Source organism: Microtus pennsylvanicus, chromosome 3 (genome assembly GCF_037038515.1).
Source record: "Microtus pennsylvanicus isolate mMicPen1 chromosome 3, mMicPen1.hap1, whole genome shotgun sequence".
Taxonomy (NCBI): Eukaryota; Metazoa; Chordata; class Mammalia; order Rodentia; family Cricetidae; genus Microtus; species Microtus pennsylvanicus.
Genome location: NC_134581.1, coordinates 33,559,092 through 33,581,635, shown reverse-complemented (window position 1 = coordinate 33,581,635; position 22,544 = coordinate 33,559,092). Strand labels below are relative to the sequence as shown.

General features: G+C 41.5%; 1 protein-coding gene across 5 annotated transcripts in view; it reads right to left on the bottom strand.

Moving 5' to 3' along the window:
* Positions 1–21,180, bottom strand: part of Syncrip (synaptotagmin binding cytoplasmic RNA interacting protein) — a 40,064-nt gene extending 18,884 nt beyond the window's left edge. For 2 of the 5 annotated variants that reach the window (XM_075965032.1, XM_075965034.1), the window contains exons 1-6: positions 20,664–20,837; positions 19,207–19,366; positions 18,389–18,507; positions 18,161–18,268; positions 15,372–15,485; positions 15,096–15,272 (exon numbers count right to left, since the gene is read on the bottom strand). In XM_075965032.1, the coding sequence (XP_075821147.1) occupies positions 15,096–15,272; positions 15,372–15,485; positions 18,161–18,268; positions 18,389–18,507; positions 19,207–19,354 (666 nt within the window). In that variant the 5' untranslated portion in view covers positions 19,355–19,366; positions 20,664–20,837. Of the gene's footprint in view, positions 1–15,095; positions 15,273–15,371; positions 15,486–18,160; positions 18,269–18,388; positions 18,508–19,206; positions 19,367–20,663 lie in introns of all 5 variants that reach the window. The other 3 variants (XM_075965031.1, XM_075965036.1, XM_075965035.1) reach the window with 3 other exon arrangements.
* Between the last annotated feature and the right edge of the window lie 1,364 nt (positions 21,181–22,544).

The following is a 22,544-nucleotide window of genomic DNA, read 5'->3' as shown; positions in this document are numbered from 1 at the left end:
CCAGGACCGGGTCTCTGTATGAACCTGACTATCCTGGAATGCGCTGTGTAGACCAGACTGGCCTCAAACTCAGAGATCTGTCAGTCCCTACCTCCTGAGTACTGGGATTAAAGGCTTGCATCATCATAAGAGCCCCAATTTAAGTCTTAAAGTTTTGAACTTGTCTGAAAACAATGGATTTTATGGATTGTAGCTTCCAAATTTAAAATAAAAAACTCAAACTTTTATGTTAATAACAATGATAAAGGCAGGAAGAATTCTTGATTAACCAATTCTACACATACTTGACCTCAAGATTCACTTTGTTCACAAATGACATATAAAACACCAACATGAGATCTAGTCTTGCCAAGCAAGCCAGGCATTATCTGGTATTACATTTAACTCAGGGAGTTGACTCCTCATCATCTTGTTTATCTCTAGATAACTCAAGTTCACACACTGTTCACAACAGCTTCAGGCCTTCATTTTTGATCAAGCCAATTACATCTAATTCTCAACCGTCATACCCAACACATGACTTTTAAGTTGCAATTTTTGCCTATTTTCATCTCAAAGTTGGAGAGCTGAAAAGCAGTTAAGAATACTTGTTACTCTTCTAACGCTCTCAAGTTAAGATTCCCAGCAACCACACAAGCCTCATGATCATTTGTTAACTCCAGTTCCAGGGGCTCCAGTGCCTTCTTCATTTGCAGGTGCCAGTTAATATACATGGCAGATACACATGTTCATATACACAGAGTACACACAGGAAAAGTAGTGTTGAAATATAAAAAAAGAAAATCTCAGTTTACATACCAATAACAAGCATCAAATATATACTAAAAGTCCTAGCTAATTTTCATTTCTTTCCACTATACCTATATACAATTTCTAAGACAATTTTTTTAACCTCTCAGTCTCAAAAGTTTTGCCAAGCCGGGCATTGGTGGTGCAAGCCTTTAATCCCAGCACTAGGGAGTCAGAGGCAGATGGGTCTCTGTGAGTTTGAAGCCAGCCTGGTCTATAAGAGCTAGTTCCAGGACAGGCTCCAAAAACTACAGAGAAACCCTGTCTCAAAAAGAAGCAAAAAACAAACAAAAAACTTTTGCCAGGCAGTAGTAATGGTAGTGATGCATGCTTTTAATCGCAGCACTCAAAAGGCAAAAACAGGTCTAATCTACAGGAATTCCAGGACAGCCAGAGCTACATAGAGAAAGCCTGTCGCTAAAGAGGAAAAAAAAACTGTTTCCCTGAAAATTCCACCAGTCAAGCTCAACCAATAAACCAAGCTCACACAAACACTCTGTGATCCCCAAAACCTACAACGATCAACAAAGGCACCCTTTCAGGTTGACATCACCCTATCGTATCCAGTAGAGTAATTTGGTGCCCAGGAAACATCTGATGGTATTGGTTGTCATAGACTGAAGGGGACAATTAAGAGACAGGAGGATTGCTTCTGTACACTCTGGCACAGTACACCAAAATTGTCAGTTAACAGCAAGGCTGACAAATCTTGCTATACATTTTATTTCCTCATATAGCATTTGCATCCTTATTTATTTATATCTTATCCTTTAGACCAAAAACCTCTTTTTGTTGTTGTTGTTGTTGTTTTGTTTGAGACAGGGCTTCTCTGTGCAGCTCTGACTGTTCTGGAACTCACTCTGTACAAGACTCCTATAAACTAAAAAATAAAAATAATGCGACGGTTGAATCTATTATTGCAAAGGACTATGAGTAAGTAGTAGATTACAACATCTTATTTTCCAAATAGCTAAAATAATCTAAATTGTATTTTAGTATGGAGCCTCCTACCTAATATTTGCATAATCTAGCATCATTAGTAATATTAACAACTCCTTTCAATTTAGTCATCTCTTAAGAACTGATCAAAATGGGGCTAGAGAGATGGCTCAGGGTTTAAGAACACTGACTGTTCTTCCAGGGGTCATAAGTTCAAGTCCCAGCAACCACATGGTGGCTCACCACCATCTGCAATAAGATCTGGTGCCCTCTTCTGGTGTGCAGGCATACAGACAGACAGAACACCGTATCTATAATAAATAAATAAAATTTTTTGGGAAAAAAAAAGCTGTCAAAACAAAATAGCAAGATTAAGATGGGAAATACAAAATGCTTTAATATATACAGATACAAATTACAGTAGGGGTAACAGAAGCTTTTGATAGTCTCATTGTTACAGTTTTTCTCCAAATGTTCTAAACAAAAGCTATTTACATAAAATACTAACTTAGGCCAAGTGTGGTGACATGCCTTTACTTCTAGCACTCCAGAGACAAGGCAAGCAAACTATACTAATTTTTTTTAGGTCAACGGGGTTTACATAGTGAGCTCCAGGCAGCCAGGGCTACATAGTGAGACCCAGCCAGTATCAAAAACAAAACACAAGAGAGGAAAAAGAACTAACTTTTAAAAATACCTTTTAAAAAAATTTCCAAAGTTTCCACCAACAAATTATTATTGAAAGCCATCAAAATCCATAGAATAAACCTAGGAAAGGTTAAGACAAAATAAAAATTCCATCAAGGCAACAGTAATTAGAAATTCTAAGGGCTGGGCATTGTGGCACAAGCCTTTAAATCTAGCACTCGAGAAGCACAACAGTTAGATCTCTGATTTGTAGGTCAACCTGGTCTACATAATGAGTTCCAGGACAGCCGAGGCTATGAAGAGTTACCCTGTATTCTAAAGAGAAACAGGGAAAAAAACTTTAAGGGAAGCTGTCTATCTGTAAAGTAACAAACATTTCTTCAGTCACCAACATTAGAAAGCTACTTCTAGGGGGCTGGAGAGATGGCTCAGTGGTTAAGAGCATTGCCTGCTCTTCCAAAGGTCCTGAGTTCAATTCCCGGCAACCACATGGTGGCTCACAACCATCTGTAAAGAGGTCTGGTGCCCTCTTCCGGCCTGCAGGCATACACACAGACAGAATATTGTATACTAAATAAATAAATAAATAAATTATTTAAAAAAGAAAGCTACTTCTAAGTAATGAATATGTCTACTAGTCCTCCCTTCTAAACCACCATCATATCCTACATCAATAAAAGGATTGAAGAATGACAAATTTAGAGTAATTTATTAAATAAAATTAACTTTTTCGCCCATATTTAACTAAACAAAAAGCTGATGCAGTGATGCACACCTGTAATCCTAGCTAGCCCTTGGAAGTCTAAGGCAGGAGACCAGCTTGTGCTGTATATATATTACAAAGGAAAGAAGGGAGGGGACGAGACAAGGGGAAAGGTGAGAGAATACCCACCTCATTTACTGCTGAACCCTGAGGCTAAGGGAAAGAATAGAAACAACCTGATTTTTTTATGACAATTTCTAATTAAATACGATATGCCCTAACTTTTAAGACACTGACAATTAGGCAGTTAGGGTTTTTCAGCACAGCATGATGGTATGAAGGATGAACAAAATGTGAAGTCTTTCATATTTAGTAAAATGGGTTCTCAAAACAGTTTTAAAAATCCAGCTTTCTGAGAAAGCCCAATGTCGGTGAGATGACAAAGAATAAAAGTTGAATTCTGTCTGTAGTGACGTTTCATTTGTATTTTAATAAATAAGGCTTGCCTGAAGATTACAGTAAAAGAGCCACACTGGTCAGTCTTACAGACCAGGCAGTGTTGACAAGCCTTTAATCCCAGTAGCCACACTAGTTTGCCACAGAAAACAGGCAGTAGAGGAGGATGCTTTTAAGCCCAGAACTAGAGGGGAATATAAGACATAAATAACAGGTTTCAGACACGGTCTCTTTCTTAGGATTCCTGAAAGCAGGATCGCCATTTTGGACTAAGGAAGAGTTAAGAGTCAGTGGCTGGCTGTTTTGCTTTTCTGACTTTCAGGCTGAACCCCAATATCGATCTCTAAACTTTTTTATTAGTCGTGCTACTTCTGACACTAATCAGAGTGTGAGGAGATGACTCGGGGTAAAGTGCCTGCCATCCAAGCATAAGGCCCAGAACTCCCATACCCAGAACCCATGTAGAGTTAATACAGTAACACTGTAATACCAGCATATCTTACAAAGATGGAAGGCAGAGACAGGAGAATCTCTGGAAAATTACTGACCAGCCAGTCTGACATACACAGCAGCGAACGAAGATTACCTGGTCTCAAACAAAGTAGAAAAGGTCTGACCAACACCTAAGGTTGTGCTCTGACCACTGTATGAGCACTGTGGTACATAAGCACCTGTGTGTACATATAGATACATATACATACATTCTCTTGCTCTCTAATGAGCCCTGTACACAATCTCTCTCACTCATATACATTAAGACAAAACACTCTAATAACCACCTGCACATACTCTCACTCATACACAAGACAAAACACACACACACACAAATTTAGCAATATCAGATTTGAATTGTGATTACTCTTAGTCATAACTCTTCCCAAAGCCACTACATAATATAAGCCTGTTTCACTTTAAAACATTTAATAGAAAGTTATCTCTAGGGGCTGGAGAGATGACTCAGTGATTAAAAGCACTGGGGGCTCTTCTAGAGGTCCTGGGTTCAATTCCCAGCAACCACATGGTGGTTCACACCCATTTGTATTGAAATCTGTCGTTTTCTTCTGGCCTGCAGGCATAATGCGGACAGAACACTGTGTACAGAATAAATCTTTAAAAAGAAAAACAAAAAAAGGTTTTCTCTATACTGAGACAAAAAAACTATTCTTAAATATTCTAGTGAGCTAGGTGGTGGTGGTACACATACCTTTAATCCCAGCACTGGGGAAGTAGAGGCAGGTGGATCTCTGAGGTATGCCAGCCTGGTATAAAAATGAGTTTCAGGACAACCAGTGCTATTACACAGAGAAACCCTGTCTTGAAAAACAAAGAAAGAAATAAAAAGGAAAAAAAGAAAAAATGTTCTAGTGAAATCTGTTTCCTTACTCGAAAGACAACTCTTCTTATGCCTACATATAATGCTCAAGACTTAAGCTGTTCCTTATGTTTGACTAATTCTATTCCAATAATGGAAGCAAAACTACCTACCTCCAAGAAGCCAGCACTCTCAAGTATCACTTCAAAGTGTCATCTACAATATAATATTGGTAAATATAGACTGAGATTGAGGAGACTACTAATTATTTCACCCACAGATACATACACCTCTACTACACAGTCTAGCTTATTTTAACAGTCACATCACATTAGTTATACAAGGATTTGACTATACCTTGTGAACTTTTTTCCCTAGGCTATCAAATGCTTTAGATACTAATTTTCTCATCCAAAGTACAATCTTTTTTCTTCAAAAAGATTATCCTTATCCTCCTTATTGTTGTAATCCCTCTTTTAGCCTTTATTTTTTCATTCAAACATTTTCTATAATTCAATCATTTTTTTATGTCATGACACCCACTCTAAAGTTCAAAACTTTATACAATGAAAGAAATCATTGCAGTTTTAAACAACCACATTCTGGCTTATGTGTAACAGACAACTACATTCTGGCATGTGTTACAGAAGATTTATCTCCTACTTATTTCCATAAAATACTGTTAAAACTAGCCATATTTTCTTCACTGTGCTACTCAATTCTGTTAAGCCTTCTCTACCAACCCCAACCCAAGTAAATCCTTTTACCCTCCCTTCATCTTTTGCCCCATCTGCTTGCAATTTAATCGTAAATAATGTCTCCCGTCTATATAAACTCTCCAAACCAACACTTATGCACCTGTAATAAAAACTGTCATGCTAACATTTCTCTCATATACAGACTACAGTATTTATAAACATGTGACAAGAGGGCAGAAGGGGATATCTGAAGAAAGTATACTAGCAAGGAAGAGAAATAGGAGAGAGAAGGGGAGGCAGTAACAATGAACAATGTACTTACTATGCAATGCATGTTAAGATTTAATAATGAAAATTAAATAGACTCAAAAGAATTCAGTAAATTCATGTGTTAAACACAAGTATTTTCTAAATTGCTGGTAAAAAAGTTCATGGATTTTTCACCAGCTCTATTAACTAAAATGATTATACATACATGATGGTAGTACACATATCTATGTGAATATTTGTATATATTTTGTTTAACAAGGGTCCCACAACAGTCCAAATTGGCTTCAAATTCATGGCAAAAACCTTAGCCTCTTGAATGCTGCAGTTATACACCACCAGACACAACACAAGGTGAAAGTATGTCATCTGAGTGTCTAAACCCCCAGAATTGGGAGGCTGAGGTAAGACCCTTTTCCAAAAATAAACGCTAATAAAAAACTTCACTGTCAATATACAAGTAGATATCATCTCAGAAAAATAGAAAAATAAATTTCTATAAACACACATGCCATGCCAGGTGCTGCATACATATCCAGCAAAATGGTCTTACATATAAAAGTAAATTTTTCTTGTTCTAAAAAGATACTATTTACTTTGAGATCTTCTACACTACCTTACTATGTAATTCAAACACCTAGGCTACTTGGTACATTAACGTACTACTACTTAAATTGCTATGTCTAGTTTATGGTAGGCAGTCCAGATAAAGAAACCTAGTACCACACTTAAGTGATGCTAGTAAGCTATAAGCTACATTGCCTCACAGATCACTCACTCTGCCCTCTACATTCATTCCTCTATATTCATATTCAGACTTCATGAACAAAGTTTCTTTGTGCAATGGAAGGTAGTTTGGGCAGAAACTCACAACCAAGTGTAGGGATAAATGTCAATTGAGTACTCAGTTACAACTGAGACCTCTATCAAGAAGGGACAGAAAGTCAGGGAGGGCCAGAACAAAGTGTCTTCTAAGACTTGACAAGATCATTGCACCGATAAATACACAAGCTAGTCAGCACTTTAACATGGAGAAGCAAGAAATTCACTAGCCCCAGTTCCTAACTGAGTACATATGGTCACTTAATTGCTTCTGGGGTAAAGGGAATCAAGTTTTATTTAAGGGTATGGCCCCTGGTAAGTTGACCATACAAAAAAAGCATATGGGCAGCACAAACTGGTCTCAATGGTTTATTTTTTAAAGGATGACCTGCCTTTAATTCAAATACTCAGAGGCAGATAGACCTATGAATTCCAAGGCCAGTCAGAACTACTTAGTAAGACTTTGTCCTTTAAAAGAAAATAACGACATTGTAGAGGATAGAGAGGTGGGAATGGAACTGGAAGGAGTTAGGGGAGGAATGTAAATACGATCAAAATACATTGTGTGAATTTTTTTTAAACAGACTATATATACATTGGCTTTCAAGACAGGGTTTCTTGGGGGCTGGAGAGATGTCTCAGCGGTTAAGAGCATTGCCTGCTCTTCCAAAGGTCTTGAGTTCAATTCCCAGCAACCACATGGTGGCTCACAACCATCTGTAATGAGGTCTGGTGCCCTCTTCTGGCCTTCAGGCATACACACAGGCAGAATATTGTATACTTAATAAATAAATATATTTTAAAAAAAAAAGACAGGGTTTCTCTGTGTAGCCCTGTCTGTCGTAGAACTCAGAAACACTCCTGTCTCTTCCTACCAAATGTTTGGATTAAAGGTATATGCCAAAGTGCCCAACAAAATTAATGTTAAAAGAATCCCAAAGTTGTTTTAACTTCATGACTTTTCTTTAGTTCTCAACAATAAACCCAGTTTTACAGATAACCTACAAGAAAATGCAAATTTATAATCCGTAATAGTTTGGTTTTTTAGTGTCTTTTGTAGTTTTGTTTTAGTTTTTTTTAGAGACGTGGTCTCACTACAGAGCTCTGTAGCCTCTCCTCCCAAGCACTATGACTAAAAGTGTGCGCCCCCATGCCTGACTTAAAGTTTTTATCCTAAAGAAGCAAACCAATATAAAAAAATTTAATATCCAAACATCTTAACCTAAAATGTTTCTCAAAATACAACATAAAACAAAAAAGTGCCTCAATTTTTATCTATGACGCACTAAGAATTTTTCCCAATGTTTGGTTCTGTATAACTAGAATGATACTTCAATTACATAAATATTAACATTGGTCAGAGTTATAACTCAAATAGAACCTCAAAATATACCCACATCAGGATAATTTCTAAAGTATGTTCTACTGAAAAATTATTTAGGAAAAGCATGCTCATTTCCACAAACACAAAGTAGCAGAAAACATTTAAGTCAATTTCGGTTTGGTTTTGTTTTTTATGGTGTTTTGAGACAGGGTTTCTCTGTGTAACAGTCCTGGCTGTCCTGGAACTCGTTGCTTGGTATACCAGGCTGGCCTCAAACTTACTGAGATCCGTCTTCCTCTGCAACCTAAGTACTGGGATTAAAGGCGTGCACCACCTGGCCAATTTTGTATTTTCATATGCTTCAATCACTTCATTCCCTCCAAAATCTAGTTATTTTCATCTTAAAGTAAATCTCGTAAAATTCCATGCACAATAAAGAATTCCTTTTTAAGGGGCTAGGGAAATGGCTCCAGTTAAGAATAGCTGCTCTTTCAGGACTACAGGTTTAATTCCCAGCATACATAATCCAGCTAATCTTCTGACCTCCAAGGGCACTGCATGCATGTTGCACAGAAATACATACAGACAAAAATATCCTAAGAAATTTTAAGTTTTTAAAGGGGCTGGAAGAATAGATGGGTTAAAAGTACTAGCTATTCTGCCAGAAAACCCATATTCAATTCCCAGCACCCACAGGGTGACTCACAACCATCTGTAGCTCCAGTTCTTGGGGATCTGATACCTACACTTCTTTCCTCCACCACACCAGGAACATAAATGGTGCACATGCATACATAACACTTATTTATATACAGAGCTAACTTCAAAAAAGAAAAACCCACGCCTTTATTCCCAGCACTTGGGAGGCAGAGGCAGGAGGACCTATGTGAGTTCAAGGCCAGCCTGGTCTATAAGAGCTAGTTCTAGGACAGGCGGCCAAAGCCACAGAGAAACCATCTCAAAAAAAAAGGAAAAACCTTCGTGGTACATGTCCTTCATCCCAGTAGTCATGAGGCAGACGCAGGTGGAGGATCTCTGAGTTTGAGGCCAGACTGGTCTACACAGTGAGTTCCAGGACAGGATCCAAAGCTACACAGAAACCCTGTCTCAAAAAACAAAAATCTTAAATATAAAGGAAGATACATCCAAGTGATTCCAATGGATCTCATTGCCACTAAGAATATCTTTTTAAAAGGCACCAAATTGCAAAGTCTCCTATTTATGCACAATTAAAACATTGTGACCCTATATAAGAACCTGTACCATAGGCAGGGAAAAAAAATGGAAAGGTTAAAGATGAGAGTTTACAGACCAATCAAAAAGGCTACATGGTCATCTATGTCAAGTTTCTGTATTAGAGTTAAAATATACTATTATTAATACATGATATATATTCAAACCGTAACAATTACAAATTTGGATTCTATTTATTAAACCATGGGAGTTTTCTAAAACATCTTAGTCTATTTACTGGTACTCAAAAATCATGTTAATAGTGAAATATATGTTGTCATTATTTAAAGCTTCTGGAGCTCATCTAGAAATGAGAATCTGATAGGAAAAATGTAGACTACAGGAATAGAAAGCTGATCTGGCAGTTTAGAGCATTGCTGCTTTTGCAGATGACCAAGGTTCGATTCCCAGCAACCACATGGTGTTTCACAACTATCTGTAGCTCCAGTTTCACAAGATCAGATGCCCTCTTCCAACCACCTCTGGTACCAGGCAAACACACAACCCACATATATACATGTAAGCAAAACATTCAGACATATAAAGTGATCTTTTAAAAAAAATTCCACATTAATGCCAACTTAATCCTTTCTTCCCCACCTCCCACCCTCCAAGAAGTTGAGTCTGGTATCAACAGCAAAAATTCTCTATTAGTTTTAATTTAGTAAAATGGTTGTCTTAATCATTCACGTTACTACTCCAACTTTAAAAGGCTTCTGGAGGGCTGGAGAGATGGCTGAGGTTAAGAGCATTGCCTGCTCTTCCAAAGGTCCTGAGTTCAATTCCCAGCAACCACATGGTGGCTCACAACCATCTGTAATGGGATCTGGTGCCCTCTTCTGGCACACAGATAGAATATAGTATACATAATAAATAAATAAATATTTTTTAAAAAAGGCTTCTGGATTTTTTCTTTTTTTTGTTTTTGTTTTTTTTTTTTTTTTTTTTTTTTCGAGACAGGGTTTCTCTGTAGTTTTGGAGCCTGTCCTGGAACTAGCTCCTGTAGACCAGGCTGGCCTCGAACTCACAGAGATCCGCCTGCCTCTGCCTCCCGAGCGCTGGGATTAAAGGCGTGCGCCACCACCGCCAGGCTGGATTTTGTTTTTCAAGGGCTTAGGGAAATGGCTCAGTCATTAAGAGCACCAATATGCTCTTCCAGATGACCCAAGGTTCGATTCCCAGCACCCACCTGGCAGCTCTCAGTCCTCTGTTAACTCCAGTTTCGGGGATCCAACACCCTCTTCTGGACTCGACAGGCACCAGGCACACAAAGTGGTACAGATTTACATGCAGGAAAAACACCCATACATGTAAAAAAAAACACTTTTTAAGCTACTTTATTGCTACTGAGCAAAAATGGTATTTTATATCCCAAGCAAATGATTTTTTAATGTGTCGTATACACATGTATACTGTGGAAATCGAGCTAGTTGACACTAGGTGTCTTCTTTTATCAATTCTCATCTTATCTTTAAGATTGGGTCTCTCAGTGAATCTGGATAGAGTTTACAGGTAAGAACAGCAAATGAGTTAAAAGGATTCTTTGTTCCCATCCCCCAGTACTTGGATTACACAAGTTTATCACCAAGCCTTCTTTTACATGAGTGCTGAGGATCTCAACTTAATCTCAAGATGGCATAGCAGGCATTAGGTCATTGAGTCATCTCCCAAGTGCTAGGATTAAATTGTGCACCACCACCACCAGGCTAAGAGAAGCATTCTTTTAAGAACAAAGTTGGCTATTACTTAAAAAAGAAAAAAAAAACTAAATTTCCTGAATTCTCTTTAAAGAAATCCAGAAACAGCAGGGCGGTGGTGGCGCACGCCTTTAATCCCAGCACTCAGTAGGCAGAGGCAGGCGGATCTCTGGGAGTTCGAGGCCAGCCTGGTCTACAAGAGCTAGTTCCAGGACAGGCACCAAAGCTACAGAGAAACCCTGTCTCGAAAAACCAAAAAAAAAAAAAGAAAGAAATCCAGAAACATACTTTTCTAATGTTATGACTACATATTCAATTCTACTCATCATTAGAGATTCAAGCAACAGAAAACTGCAAAATACACTCTTTTCTTAAAATGATGGTAACCATACCAAATCTGAAAGTCAGAAAGATACAGTATACAGAAGTTTTTGATTTTCAAGCCAGCCGTGGTGCTTAAGAGGTTAAGATTCAGAAGAATCCCAAATACATGTTTTCCATGGCTACACGCAAGTTGGAAGCCATGCTTTGGCTACAAGACACTTTAAAAAAAGGTGATCAATTTTAGAGCATTTCAGAATATGTGGTTATATATGCTACGCTATTATGCCAGCAAATTAAAGACCACGCAGTAAGTGCAGTAGTGGCATCATCAACCACTAGCTTGGATAAGACCACCTTTTTTGTTGTTGTTGTTTTTCGAGACAGGGTTTCTCTGTAGCTTTGGCGCCTGTCCTGGAACTAGCTCCTGTAGACCAGGCTGGCCTTGAACTCACAGAGATCCTCCTAAGACCACCTTCTTAAAGAGAATACAGGTCCAATACTGTAAAAAGTCTATGGCTGGGGAAGTCACAGGCAGGCGAAAGAGGTCGGCCATGTGCTGTTTTGTTAACTAGACATTTAGTTAAAATGTCTTCTAAACATTTATGGATTCCTTTTCTTAAAAAAAAATTTTTTTGTTGGCTGCAGCTATCCAAGGAGGCCAGAAGATGGTGCTGGATACCCTGAAGCTAGAGTTACAAGACTATAAGCCACCCCATGTGAGTACTAGAAACTAAACTGGGGTCCTCCACAAGAATATGTGTTCTTCATTGCTGAGCCATCTCTCCAGGCCCCCTAAACATTTAAGTTTATATTCATACACTAGTGATGCTCTCAGCCTTGGCATAGAAACACTTACTGCAAAAGATGATGCAGAGACTCACAGTTAGTCAAAGTACTAAGAATAAGGGACTATTGATTGCTTGGTCTAAATGAGTCAATTATATTTTTCCCTCCAAGGCTCAGGCACGGGATTGGGAGTAGAAAGACTGTCAGAGTTAGAAAATGGGGAGGAGTACTATAAAGCATGAACTTCTGGATATGACATATCTTCGCAATCACAGATACAGAGGAGTTGAGCTACTTTTAACTCAAGGATTAGAGAGGGTCTCAGGAAGTCCCACCCTTCCCTGTGGAGCAGTTGGGACGTTCATAGCAATGGTGGGGGACGTTAATTTCTTCAGTGGTGTAACCACTACAAAACTGTCCAGGAAAACAGCCTCCTGCTCATTCTCAGACTAGTTGGGAAAAAAAAAGGTTGTCAGCAAGAGGGGTAAGGGTGGGCTGGAGAGATGGCTCAGAGGTTAAGAGCACTGACTGCTCTTCAAGAGGTCCTGAGTTCAATTCCCAGCAACCACCTGGTTGGTGGCTCACAGTCATCTATAATGAGTTCGGGTGCCCTCTTCTGGCATGCAGGCATACATGGAAGGAATGTTCTAAATAAATAAATCAATCAATCAATCAATCAATCTTGGGGGGGAGTAATGGCCGAGGACGTAAATATGTTATCTTATGTACAGGCATGAAATCGTCAAAACTAAAACATAACAGTAAATAACCCAAATTTTAAAAAAAAGTGCATGGTGGTGCATGCCTTTAATCACAGCACTACAGAAGCAAAAGCAGGCAGATATCTGAATTCCAGAGCTGTAGTGAGACCCAGTCTCAAAAATAAATGAATGAACGAACAAATAAAGCCTCAGAAATCTGAGGACTTCTAATTCAAATATCTTGCTTATCCTCTTTAAGAATTTTCAGGGTGGGACTGGAGAGATGGCTCAGGTTAAGACTACTGGTTGTTCTTCCAAAGGTCCTAAGTTCAGTTCCCAGCAACCATATGGTTGCTCACAACTATCAATTAAGAGATCTGGTGCCCTCTTCTGGCCTGCAGTCATACAGACAGACAGAACCCTGTATACATAAAAAATAGGTATGCCTTTAAAAAAAAGTATTCAGGAGAAATTAGCCTTAAGGTTTTAAATATGTTTAGATTCCACAAATTTTTTGTTTTGTTTTTTCTTTTTTTATGGTTTTTTTTTCGTTTATTTATTTATTAAAGATTTCTGTCTTTTCCCCGCCACCACCTCCCATTTCCCTCCCCCTCCCCCAATCAAGTTCCCCTCCCCTGTGGGAAGTCCAAGGACCACCCACCTCCATCCAGGTCTAGTAAGGTGAGCATCCAAACTGCCTAGGCTCCCACAAAGCCAGTACGTGCAGTAGGATCAAAAACCCACTGCCATTGTTCTTGAGAGATTCCACAAAATTTAACAAGTACCTAACATAGTGAGTTGTTTACAAAAATTATAGGCATGTGGAAAAGGAAGATTTCTGGAAGTTTGAAGCCAGCATGGTTACAATTTCAAGTTATAAGTAAGCTCAAAAGATGGGCGATGGTGGCGCGCACGCCTTTAATCCCAGCACTTGGCAAGCAGAGGCAGGCGAATCTCTGTGAGTTCGAGACCAGCCTGGTCTACAGAGCTAGTTCCAGGACAGACTCCAAAGCCACAGAGAAACCCTGTCTCGAAAAACCAAAAAAGTTATAAGTAAGCTAACACTACATAGTAGAAGAGATAACACATTCCTTATGCTTTAACTAACCCCTGGCTCTTATAAAAAACATTTTTATAATTTAGAAATTAAAATATAATTACATCATTTCCTACTTCCCTTCATCCCTGCAACTCCTTAGATACATACACTCCCTTGCTCTCAAGTTAATGACCTTAATTATCATGGTGGTATATGGGGTGGGGGATGGGGGAAGAGCACATGCACGTGTGCGCAAACTATTGGGTTTCTCGCCACCTACCAGGCTGGCCTCAGTCATGGTAATTAATCCCTGTGTCTCAGGTGCATTCAGGTATGAGCTTTCTCAACCTTTTTGATTCGTATAAATTAATAAAAGTAATATGTTTTAGAAGCCATTAATTCTTAACATTTTTAGAATTAGAAGAAAAAATTGAGTTCTCACCTAATAAATGGTGTTTTTTGGTTGTTGTTGTTGCTTGTTCTTTGTTTTTTTCCAAGACAGGGTTTCTCTATATAGCTCTGGAGCCAGTCCTGAAACTTGCTCTATAGACCAGGCTGACATCAAACTCACAGCGATCTGTTTGCCTCTGCCTCCCAAGTGCTGTGATTATCCGATGTTGTTAAATCAAATGTTCCCGCTCACAATAAAATCCTTTATGTTGCTATCATCCTGATGTCTCTAGGTATTTATTGGTTGGTTGGTTGGTTGGTTGGTTGGTTGGTTGGTTGGTTGAGACAGGAGTCTCAGTGCAGCCCTGGCTGTCCTGGAACTCAGAGATCCCTTCCCTCCTGAGTACTGGGATTAAAGGCATGCACCACCACCACCCAGTTGAGTATTTTTTGATTTTGTTTTATATAAGTGTGTGGATGTTTGGCCTATATGTATGTTTTGTATAGCAAATGCAGGCCTGGTGCCACCAGAAAAGGGCAACAGATCCAAGAACTAGAGTTCCAAATGGTTTTGAGTTGCTCTCTGGGTGCTCAGAGTTGAACCTGGAGTCTCTGGAAGAGTAGCCAGTGCTTCTAACAGCTGAGCCATTTCTTCAGTTCTCTTTTGTGAATTTGTGAAGGGAAAAATATCCAGGTGTGAGAAAAAACCTTTGGAAGCCACATCATAAACCTTTTCACAGTCCCTTAAACTTAAAGATATATCCAAAGACAGATCTTTCGATAATCAACTAGGAATTCTATATGACCATCTTGAATCTTATCCACTATCCCTGCTATACGATATCAGAGGAAAAGTACTAGGCACATTGCCTCATCAGCACTTCAAAAACTGCCTGATAAGGCACATAAGAAAAACCTGACATTAAAGATAAAAATTGTAAAGACTAAAGGGGGGGGGGCAACTTACCAGTTTAACAGCTTCTTGTGCTGCTTCTTTTGTACAAAAAGTGACAAACGCATAACCTCTGTTGAGACCAGTGAGTGGATCCATCATTAAACGAAGATCCCATATAGGCCCAGCTTTCTCAAACAATGGAACAAGTTCATCCTCAAATAGATCTCTGGGGATCTTCCCCACGAATATCTGTAAATTAATACGAATTTACAATCATGGAGAATTCTTTAGGAAATTAGATGCCTCTAACTTTTACTACAAATTGTACAAGTTTTTAAGTTTCTTTACCTCAGTGCCAACAGAAGGCTGCTGACCTGAATAAACGGAATCTGGAGGTGGTCCCCCATACTTCCTCTGTCCGGTAGTCACATCAAGTGTGTAGCCTGTTCTTTCCAAGAGTGCCTTGAAAAGTTCAAATATTATTAATGCTTCATTTACATGTTCACACACATACAGTTAGGTCGATCCTGTTCAAATCTTAGCAACATTCCTCTATATAATGTGTATGGTCTGTGTTAGAACTCTCCCTTTTATGTATACTTATCAAAATTTCAGGACTTTGTAATATTAGTTTTTAATGTCCAATTATTTACTGAGCAATAAAAAAACTAAAATCCATCAAGAACTTAAAATATATCCACTCTTAACAAAAATTTAATTAAAAATAACTATGACAATTTGATTATTTCCCAACTCTGCATTTCTTACCCAATAAATTCTTGTACCCAATCCCCAGACACACGGTGCCATTTATGGGCATTTTGTGACCACTAAAGATACCACTCCACTCCTTAAACCAGGCCCATACAGTTGGAAGTTATGTGAAAAGCTTCTTTATTATCTGGTGCTGAAGTACTATATACCACACAGCATGGCTCATTCAGGAAAAAAAAAGCCAAAATGACTTTGAAAATTGCATGAAACTACAGCAATGAAACTTCTACATTTAGTTCCCTCAACTGTTAAAACATAATTAAGAGCTTCTCTTCATCCTTTATTTTAAGTAACAAAAGGACATATATAATCCATTAAGTGATAAAACCTCAAAAGTCCTATTCTCCATTATATCAACTACAAAACAAGTTTTCTAAGTAATGAAACTACTGAGTTAACTAGCTGATAATTCAAAATGAAAAGACGTGACAAAACTTATCAAAATTTCATTGAATGACTAGACACTGAGTCACCTCAGTCCCCCAAGATTTCATCTTTTCCACTCAAATAGCATCACAAATGAAACTGTGGGTACTATAGCTCAGTAGTAGGGTGTTTGCTTAACATAACCTGTCCAGAAACAAAGTAAAAAAAAAAAATTCACTGATTTATGAAAATATATCAATTTAAAAAGTATTCACAAACTTTTAAACCAAGTTTCTTAAACAGCTGTATGTTCTAAGCTTTTTCATTACACTCAAATTTTACTCCTTTAAAGGTTTGACACTATGATTAACAACCAAATAGGCTACCATTCCTTTTGCTCATAGAAAATCTTTATGCTACAAAAGATTTTTTAAGCGTAATATTCGTATGTCCCAAATAACACTGTCAACCTAGGTAAAAACTAATTTATCACCCTCCATCAAACATTCTTATAAAAATGCCATAGATGGCTCAGAGGTTAAGAGCACTGGCTGCTTCTCCAGAGGTCCTGAGTTCAATTCCCAGCAACCACGTGGTGGCTCACATCATCTGTAATTTGATCAGGTCCCCTCTTCTGGCATGCAGACAGAATACTGTATACATGTTAATTTTTTTAAAAAATGCCAAATTTAAGTCCCATTAAAGTTTACTCAACCCTCCTCCTTCCAGACTTTCAAAAAATTTTAATAATTCCTCAATCACTGGAATAATTGCAATGTAAACAACTAAACCCAACTTTTAACAAAAAATCTAAATTATAATCCAAACTCAATGCACTCACAGCTAGACATGTGAAAACTCATGATTTCTGATAACAACTTTATATTCCAATCGTGTTCATGATTCAGGCTTCCTTTTCCAATACAGGTAAAATATCACATTTTAGTGATAAGCCCTTCTTAGTAACTGGTTTTCTTAAACCATAACCTTTGCCTCAAGAAAAGTGGAACAATATTAAAGAACACCAACTTAAAACTAACAAACCATATTCAACTATACTCACCAAGACAAACATTAAAAATCTAGCTAAATGAGGTCATTTAATCTCCTTTATGACCTTAAAAATCAACCAACAAGAACCAAAAAAAAAAAAAACCAAACAAAAAAAAAACCCAAACTTTCACCCCTAACCTAATGTCTTTGCTTACCACACTAAACAGCACTATTGTCAAAAGTTGGTTTTAGAATATCAGCCAGGCAGTGGTGGTGGTGCACATCTTTAATCCCAGCATCCAGGAGGCAGAGGCAGGTAATCTGAGTTCGAAGCCAGCCTGGTCTACAAGAACTAGCTCCAGGAAAGGCTCCAAAGCTACAGAGAAACACTTTTTTTTTTTGGGGGGGGGGGGGGGGGACACGATGCTATCCTTGGGCCTGGAGAGATGGCTCAATGGTTAAGAGCACTGGATGCTCTCCCAGAGGACCCAGGTTCAATTCCCAGCACTCAATTGGCAGCTAACAACTGTCTAACTCCAGTTCCAGGGAACCTGACACCTTCATACCAAAAGCACATAAAATAAATCAATACAAAAAAAGAGAGAAATAACTATCCTTACTAACCCAATTTAAGAAGCAATATTAAAATTCCAAATTTATCAGGACCCAAGCCTCCCAAGGAAAACAATCATCCATCTGCCCCCAGTTTTATTTGTCAATAACCTGTTAAGCATGAATTTAGACTTAACCATGAATCTTTCTCTTTTTAATTTAGATAGTACAATTTGGAACATTAGTGGACAAAGTAAAAACAAATTATTTTGAAAACCAAAATAAAGAATTTGGTAAGTTACTTTTCAAAATCTAGTCACTAGAAAACAATAACCTTAGAAATATACTCATGCCACACCCCAGGAATAGTTACCAAAGCTAGAAAAATAAAAAAATAAATAAAATTAAAAAAAAAAACAAGCTTAAGCTACAGAAAGTTTTTAAAAACATACCTTAATCTTTGCCTCATCTGGTCCTTTACTAGAGTCCGCTACTTTGGTCCCTTGTTTCTCTCTCTGCCTGTAAGTCTTCATGACTCCACATAAAAAGGCACTTTTGTTCTGTAAAGAAATTTTCCATTCATATTAACATTACTATTATGTCTGTATCTAATTAAACTTAAATGAGCAGATCAAAAGTACTTTTTTATTCTTTCTACACTGACATTAAATTAACATTACCTGAACATGAGAGAGATCACTGTCTTTAAATTGCTGAAGTACTGCCAATGCGCCGTCTTCATTGAACTCTTTTAAAGCTTCGATAGCTCTTTCATCTAAATCACTATGTGCAACTAGCCCTGGAGAAGAGAAAATTTAGTTAGTTATCACCTTTTGAAATTTTCAAGTTATTTCTTCAGGAAGTCCTGTATTGGCCAATACAGGTACACATGTGACGATTCTATTCCCCTACATAATAAAGAACAAACATACTCTAGCCATTCTGAACTAAGTCCTCTCAACCACACAAAAGGAGTCAACATATTTTACATCCCGTTTTGTGTCCAAGTAGTCCTGAGCACTGCAGTATTTCTACAGTAAATATATAGGCCTACAAATCCTAAGTCAACCAACAAAACACCAAGCATAACAACTGAACATCTACTCAATGTCAAGTGCCACTAGAAAAAGGAACCACCACTCCAAAAAAGACAAGAGAACTAGCCTACAGTTACCAAGTTATTAAACAAGAAAGAATCCTGCTTTAAAAATACCCCAAAAAGTCACATGGGCTGCTCTCAACATTTAGCAGCTGTTGCTACTATCATATACTTAACCATCAGGCCAGACAGCCTTTCCCTGGGGAGGTCTTTTCCCCACTTCATCCCTCCCTTTACACTTTAAACTCTAGATCAAACCTAAATTAACCAACTATCAGAACAAGGCAAAGCTCCAGTTCCCACATTTATTGGAAACCACAAAAAGTTGCTATTTTAGCTCAAAGCCAGAAATCCAATAGAAAAATTTCATAATGTAATTTTGCAAGTGTTAGTTCTTACCTGCAACGTAAATTTCATCTAGTTTTTCAGCAACTTTCTGTGGTAAACCAGCATCAAGCAATGTCTGAAAATTTTCTGAATGGATAACTGCAGAAGTAGTATCCATGGGCTCTTCAGTACCATTTCCATTAACATGTTCTGTAGCCATGTTTCCAGAGATCTGTTCAAACGCAATAAGCAAAATTAAACTAGGATCTTCAAAAAGAATATAGGACAATGACAGTCCCAATCTTTACTTTCTCTACCAATAACTACAACCAGCCAGCCAGCGCCTCCCTTGAAAGAAACCTTAAAGTCACCGACCGTCACCTGACAAGCCAGATTTGGAGCCCGGGTTACAGAGGACCGATTCACTACATTCTTCCTGAGCACCACCCCTGACTTCACCTGCGAACACTCGCTAGGAAGAACCTTATTACAAATGAAACCCAATCAGCACAGGGATCAGCCCAGCCTGCCACATGCAGCAGTTCCACAACGGAGAATAAGGTGTGTGCGAAGAAAGCAACGCTGGGCTTGTCTCTCTCCAAGGTAAACCAGAAAGTGCGCTTTTCCCGCCTGCCGCTTATAGATCAGTAACAACAGCCAGCGAAGAACAAAGCGCTCACACAAGCCACCTTCCCACCACCCAATTCCTCCACCCTTCACCCCCACACCCCAAAGCCCGCCCCCGACTCCGCACCCGGAGCGGCAGCCTCACCACTGCGGCCGCCAGGAGCCCATTCGAAACACGTGCTCTGCGCCTTCAAATGTCCTACAACTTCCTTCAACGGAAACCCACCGAAGCACCGGGCCAAGGCGGTCGTCACCGCCTCCCCACATCACCCCGCAGTCGCGGTCCGAGCCCCCCGAACGGTGCAGCCGCACAATCTCGCCCCTCAACACCGAGGCCGCGGAGGCGCCAGACCACGGGCTCTCCCCGCCCCCCAGCGCCGCCGTCTCCGCCGTGACACATGGCTCTCCGCCCCGGGCGCTCCCCAGGCGCCCGCGACCCCCGGCCTCCCGCACCCCTCGGCGCAGCGGCTGCGGCGCCAAGGCCGACAGCCCGCGCCGGGAGGGCGTTCCGCCGCCAGGCGCACGCCCGCGGGAGCCGAGCACCGCCCAAGCCCGCCGGCCAGCCGCGGGACAGCACCCGCGCCTCTCCGCCCACTCCCGCGCCGCCGGCCACGACAGCACCAAGTCCGCCCGCCGCTCGCGGGTCCGCGCGGGCCACGGGGCTGCCGAGGCGCCTCCTCCCGGAGCGCCGCAGACAAAGCCCAGCCGCGGCAGCACATGGAGAGGAGGAAGTGGCGGCGCGGCAGCGGCCTACTCCCTGGCAGCCCCGGCCAACGTGCTCCTCTCCCCCTTGGAATCCATTTTCCAGAAAAGCCGGTTTCTCCCCGCGCCGCCCTCCCCCAAGCTCCCTCCACAATGTCATGGAGCTCCCCTCCCGGAACCCGGGTGCCGGCGGTCGTTACCTTCCCGCGGGGCTGCGGCCGAGGAATCCTGTCCGACCGGGTCGGCTGGCGGGGAACGCGTGCTCGCTGCTCCCTGTGTCCGGCGCGAGTGGAGCTGTTGTAAAATGGCGGCCGAAGCTCACGCCGCTGGCAGCAAACCCGATCCAGTTCCACTCGCCTCCGAGCGCGCTCCCAGTGCGCGCGCGCGCCCCCGCGTGACCCCCCTTCCCTCCCCTCCCTGGCGCGTCCGCTTCTCTCACTCACTCCCTCAGCCCCTGCCCTCCTACAGCTCCTCCTTCTCCCCCTGCCACCTCCGCCGGCCGCCGGCCGCCCTGGCCCCTCGGCCTTCCTGCTTCCCTCGCCGCACCTCCTCCCCCAGCGTCCCCACTCCCGTCCGCGGCCGCTCAGACACGAGTGGCCGCCCTTCTCCTCCTCGCTGGCACTCTGGCTCACGCCCTCCCTCGCTAGCTCTCTCGGCCCGTCCCCAGTCCCTGCCGAGTCGCTCTTTCTCTCTCCCGCGCTGACGTGACGACGCAGCCGACGCCTCGGGACGCGCGCCCGCGGGCCCCGCCTCTCGCCCCGCCCCTAGCTCCTGGTGGGGTGGGGGGGGACGAGACCCCGCCCTTCCGCCGCGGCGGCGGTGAGGGGCCAAGTGAATGAGAGACCCGCCCTCTGTGCGGACACTCCCTCGCGCTCCGCGGGCGGGGCGGCCTGCTCGGCGTGTCCCACTCGTTCTTTGTCAGGAGACGGGCATCTCCCCACCCCGCCCTCCCCGCCCCCCACCGCCCCAGCACCGGCCCCGGGCTCCGAGGATGCCCAGCACCAGTCGCCCGCTCCGCCGGGGCCGCCCGCCGCACCGCGCCCTGGGCGCTCGGGAAGCTGCAGGCGCACGTGTCCCCCGGGGCGGGGCGAGGCGAGGCAGACAATGGGGCTGCGGGGGAGGGGAGCCGCGCGGGGGGCGGGGGATGGCAGAGTTCGGGGCGACCGGGTGGCGGGGCTGGAGTTCGGGAGTCACCCCGGGGAGTCCCGGGTTCCACCGCTGGACAATAGGGCATCCCGCGGCCCGGCGCGCGCCGGGCTCCGCTTCCACGAATCCCCTGGGCGGAGGGAGGGGCCCAGCGCCGCGCCGCGGGTTCGCGAGGAAATCCCAGCGCCTCCCGCCCAGGGATGACACGGAGGCCAGATTTGGAAGCTTAACCGGCCCGGTGGTGTTGGGTTGTGCAATATTCCGTTTCTGTCCCTGGCCTTTTAAGCAGTTGAGTGCTCCTCCTGGCACACTTTGAACAACTTGAAGCAGCACAAATCTTCGTGACTAGGACAACTGTGAGGAAAATGTCTGTGTTTCTTTTCAAACATCTCGGCAACTAGATGTTATGTGAAGTGACATTTCCTTTGTAACCGTTTACTAGGTACAAGAAAGACAAGACAAAGGCGTTTGTGTCTCAGACGATATGGATACTAATTTTATCCAGACCAACTGTAATGAAAAATAACACTTTATGCAAAAAAAAATAAAAAGCTTATTTTTAGAAAGCTATTGGTTCCTCCCAAATGAGCTTTATGCTAAGATAACAAGCCAGGAGTCCAAAGAAAGTTAGACAAACACTCCTCAAAGTGCCTAGGTACAAAATGGAGCTTTTTTCCGTTGGCAGGTGGACAAAATGGGAAATACTTTTGAAGTACTATCTAACCAAAACCTGCTTAATAAGGCTCTGATTATCCTTGCCTACATCTCTTACTATCAAACATATTCCTGTTATGGTATTTGATTAATTTAGCAAGACATTTTAGTTCATACCCCTAAGGTCTGGATAATGGTATCAATGAAAAACAACCAAAATGTTAATAGAGGTAATAAAAAGCTATGGATTAAAGAAGGTGGACAAAATTTGAAACCTAAGC